A 4,654-nucleotide genomic window follows, 5' to 3' on the forward strand; every position below is an offset into this window, starting at 1 on the left:
TTCAGGCTGAGTTTTGAAATAGTGTTTTTGATGTGACTTAATTGTATGAATATGGGAGGACTTCAGTTTCAAAACTTCAGGTAGAAAGAAATATTTCACTGCTGTTGGAAACAGTATTTTAGAAGTGACTTAATTATGTGGATATGGCAAAAAATCACTTTTAAAACCTGCTGTTTACCAAGTCTTGCCACCATTTAATAAATATAATTGCTCATTCCTTTAGTATTTCATTTAGTGGATGTGGATTTGTATAGTTTGGACAGTGTTTAGTTGTGAGAGCCATGGAATTCTCACAGGAAAATCAGCATCTCCCAAGGAATCTGGATTGTGGTGCTGGCAGAGCAGGCACTGAATCACACACATCATTAACAGCAAAAACTTCATAATTTGCAGCCTGATCACAACATTCCCACAAATATTTAGTGCTGGTACCTTTAGTTAATATTATTAATAAAAATTTCTGTACCTTTAGTTAATATTATTAATAAAAATTTCTGTACTGGTTCTGCTTGGAGAGAACACTAAAATATAGAAAAATATAAAATTTCTGTGTAGGTTTAAGTAAAACCAATACCAGTTTCACTTTTAATATTTAAAAAATGTTAAATCTGACTGCAGATCAACTTTGTGTGAAACTGCTCAAGGGTATCTGGATATTTAAGTCTACAAAGTTATTCCTGTGATCATATTAACTGAGAAAGCTGCAATTCTCCTTTTTTTTTTTTTTTTTTTTTCAGGGTGCTGGTGCTCCCCAGAAGCAGCAAATAAATAATGCTGAAACCTACTTTGAAAATGCCAAGGTGGAGTGTGCAGTCCAAGCTTGTCCTGAGCTCCTACGAAAAGGTGGGGTTTTCACTTCCATTTGTAGCCAAGAAATCACAACTTTTTCCAAATATTTAAAAAATACTTTTGTTTCTATAAATCTTTTTTTTTAAAAATATCTTAAAAATATTTTTATTTCTATAAATATTTTTAATTAGTTAAGTAAATACTCTGTAAATGCCACAGGATGTGGACTAGAAAAGAGTTAATATTTTGCCAAAAACATACTATATAATAAACCCCAAACCTGTGCTGTTGACAATATTTAGTATTTCATATAAAATTCACATTTATATTTCAGATCAGCTGGGGCAGGGAGTAACTTTCAGCTTTAGTGTCAGGTAGATTCTGGAGCTAATCCACTATCCCAAAACCAGTTATCAGATGTTTTGGCAATATTAAAATGGCAAATGGAAATCATGGAAATTCTGACAGCATCAGGTTTGTATCTTTAACCAGTTCAAGAAGGAAAGCACTGAAATTAAATTGGAATCAAACCCGATTTAAGAAGTGAAGGGGCTGAAATGGGGCTGAAATTGGTCCGTGATTGGTCTCAAACGGAAGGAAACACGAGGAAAATGTAGGAGCAAAATACAACCTGGTGGATTCTCTTCCTGCAGATTTTGAATCCATGTTCCCAGAGGTGAGTCCCAACCGCCTGACTGTGTTAACTGTCACCCAGAAGACCAAAAATGACATGACTGTGTGGAGCCAAGAAGTGGAGGATGAGAGAGAGATGCTCTTAGAAAATGTGAGTACCTGACAGCAGCACCGGCTTCTTTTGGTTTGGAAATGAATCTTTTATGAGCTACCTGTGTATTTTGATTAATTTCTAGCTCTGCTAGTAATATATTATATTTTTAAAGCATTTCTGGGCTATTCCTGTGTTCTCTTGCTGTTAAAGTGGTTGATAATTTTTTGCAGGTTTAGAGCTTTTTGACTGTTTTATGTGAAATATCTCCTTGGGGTGAGTCAAAAATAGGCTGAAATGCCACAAAGATTAATAAAGATTTTGCCCTGATCCAGGTAAAGGGCAGCAACTATTTTCTCCCCTCAGTTCAGCTTCAGTACAGTATATTTTGTAGGGTTTCACTGCTATCTTTGCTTTCCTGTGCTTTAATTAAGATCCCAGTACAGAGTCTGTGGCCTTACTGGTAAAAGGTGTAAAAAACCACCAATTGCTCTGGTGTTTCTGTTTTTTTCCATTCTGATAATGGACACTATTAATTCTTTTAACCTGTTACATTTATATTTATTTCATCTTAACCATCCTCATGAACTTTGTCTTGTTCTGCTGCCACTAGAGGGCTCTGAAAATCACTTTATTTCCCATTTTTCAGGGGTTTTGTGTTTCCCCCAGCAAGTGTCGCTGTTCACTGCTGCCATTCTCCCTCAGCACCTCAAAATAAAAGATTTCTATCTGTTACTTGTCATAATTCTTCCAAATCTAGCAAAAAATCACCCTGTGGCATTTTTATCTGTGTTAAATTTATATTTAAAATTAACCTGGCAACGTCCTTCCCATCCTATAAATGCAAGTGTGGCCTCTCTAAAGCAGTGGAAGAAAAAAAGGAAGCAACAATCTGAAGGATCAACACAAAGATTGCACACAAATTAAAATTCCCTTCATTTCAGTGTGTTCTTCTCTTTGAATTATTTCTGGTCTGTTGGTCTTTGGCTTTGTAATCTGGTCTAATTATATGTTAATTGGCATCTTTCTTCCTTGTGCACCTCCCTGTCAGGTCTAATCCAGTCACTGTTGGGGTGTGAGGATGTTGGTTGTAACCTCCCAGCCCAGAGGTTACAAACAGCAAAATTCACAGGGAATTGGGATGTTTTCTTGGGAGATTTAACCTTAAAAATATTTAATATGAGTGGTCTGTGCTAAAGAAATGAGGGTCATGTACAGCCAAATCTAAATTTTTGTGGTAGTGCCTCTCAAATGTTTATTAAGTGGCTGCTGAGGGGTTGTTACAACACCAAAAGATGTCCTGGATCAGAAATTTAATGTCTAAAATGCTGTTTTCAGGTGGTTTGATGTTATTGGTGACTTATAGTTGAGACACAGTTAATCATCAGAGCCATCAAACCTCAAAATATAGAAGAATTTACTGGAAAGGGTAAAATTCCCTTATTTTGGATCCTTAAGAATCATCAGAGCCGTTAAACCTCAAAATACAGAAGAATTTACTGGAAAGGGTAAAATTCCCGTATTTTGGACCCTTAAGAAGCTGAGTAACTATAATATTTCTATAATTTTGAAACTTTGAGCTGCTGAGGGCCATAATTGTGAAGAACAATTCTTAGAACTGAAAGTAAATGGAGGATTTATTTAGAGTAGATATAAATACATAGAATAAAGTTAGAAATATATCTTGTTTTATGAGATCAGGGATATGTGTAACAGAAATCTCATTTGATATCCTTCTCTCCCATTTTTTTTCCCCCTTTCAGTTCATTAATGGTGCCAAGGAAATTTGCTATGCAATTTCTTCTGAGGGCTACTGGGCTGATTTCATTGATCCATCCTCAGGACTGGCAGTAAGTGTGAAATTTGTCTTCTGTATGGGTTAAATCCAACTTTATCAAGTGGTCCAAAAGGATAATTCCTTTAATAAATCAAGGAGCCATTCCCAAAGGGTGTCAGCTCTCGTTACAGTTGGCACTTGGAGGAAATGAAGCTGGATTTTAGAGAGCTGGAGTTTTTATGCCCCCCAAAAAAAAGCTTTTGCTCATTGCACAAGAAGCTGGTTGTACCCTGCCAGAGTAACTTGGTAACCCTGACACCTGTTTGTGTGGATGGAGGGTTTAAAAAGCCTCTTTGCAGCAGGAAAAAAATGAATAATTGTTCCTATCAAACAGTGTGTGCATTCATTGTGAGATCACACAGTTCTCTGGAGGAGCTGAGTTTGTTACCAAGACATTTATGAAGCAGAATCTTAAAATTTACAAGAGAGAGAGTTAAGAAAACTTCTATCAAAGCAAGAAATCTTTTTTGTGTTTTTGTCTGAGAAGCATTAAAACCATATAGCAAAGCTCAGTTTAGTGGGGTTTTATTTAAAAACACTGCAAAAGGCAGTGATTTAATGTGTCTGTTCACCTTACAAACATCCCTGTTTGCAAACAGGTTTAGTAGGGGATGTTTATAAGCTGAACAGGCAGTTAAGGGGCGTGTAGGGCTTAAAAACTTCCCAAAAATTCCGTGCATTTAAGGAATAGTCAGGGATTGATGAAAGTAAGATTCTGTTTTCAGAATCCAGTTCAGTGGTAACATCCTTGTCCATTATCAGGACAAGTCAGAAGCTTCCTCCTGAGGTAAAAAACTGAGATACCCGTTTCCAGTTCCAATTCAAGCCCATTTTTGCTCTTCAAAACTATGTTTTTTGCAGGGGGAGCATTGAAAAAGTACATTTCTGCTTTTTTTGCTGTTTCACAGAGAGTTTTATTCTTAGTCCAGGTTTTATTTTGCTGTTTCACAGAGGGGTTCTGTCCTTAATCCCTGTAGAATTATCAGAAGCTTTCCAAAGCCTGTGAGGTTTTTCTGGGTGTGATTGATGAGACTTCAAATGCACTTCAGTGCCCGAGGAAAACCTGTAAAATGTGGTACCAATACACCCAGAGCTGCTCTGCTTAATCTCCCGTTTAGATTTTAGGTAAAAATATACATGAAATTTCCTCCAGCAGATGTAACTTATTTCTAGGCTTAGGTTTTGTTTAAAAAGGGGAAATTTTGACATGAAAAATTCTTTTTTTTTTTTTTTTTTTTACAGTTCTGATGTGAAAAAAATCTCTTTTTTTAGTTCTGGTGTGAGAAATTCTCTTTTTTTTTTTT

At 36.1% G+C, this 4,654-nt stretch overlaps 1 protein-coding gene across 1 annotated transcript in view; it reads left to right on the top strand.

Moving 5' to 3' along the window:
- Positions 1 to 4,654, top strand: part of MMADHC (metabolism of cobalamin associated D) — a 10,003-nt gene that overhangs the window by 2,731 nt on the left and 2,618 nt on the right. The window contains exons 4-6 of the mRNA XM_027656243.1: positions 738 to 843; positions 1,443 to 1,573; positions 3,277 to 3,385. Coding sequence (XP_027512044.1) covers positions 738 to 843; positions 1,443 to 1,573; positions 3,277 to 3,385 — 346 coding nt within the window. The remainder of the gene's footprint in view (positions 1 to 737; positions 844 to 1,442; positions 1,574 to 3,276; positions 3,386 to 4,654) is intronic.

This window comes from Corapipo altera, unplaced genomic scaffold (genome assembly GCF_003945725.1).
Source record: "Corapipo altera isolate COAL_440 unplaced genomic scaffold, ASM394572v1 68, whole genome shotgun sequence".
Taxonomy (NCBI): Eukaryota; Metazoa; Chordata; class Aves; order Passeriformes; family Pipridae; genus Corapipo; species Corapipo altera.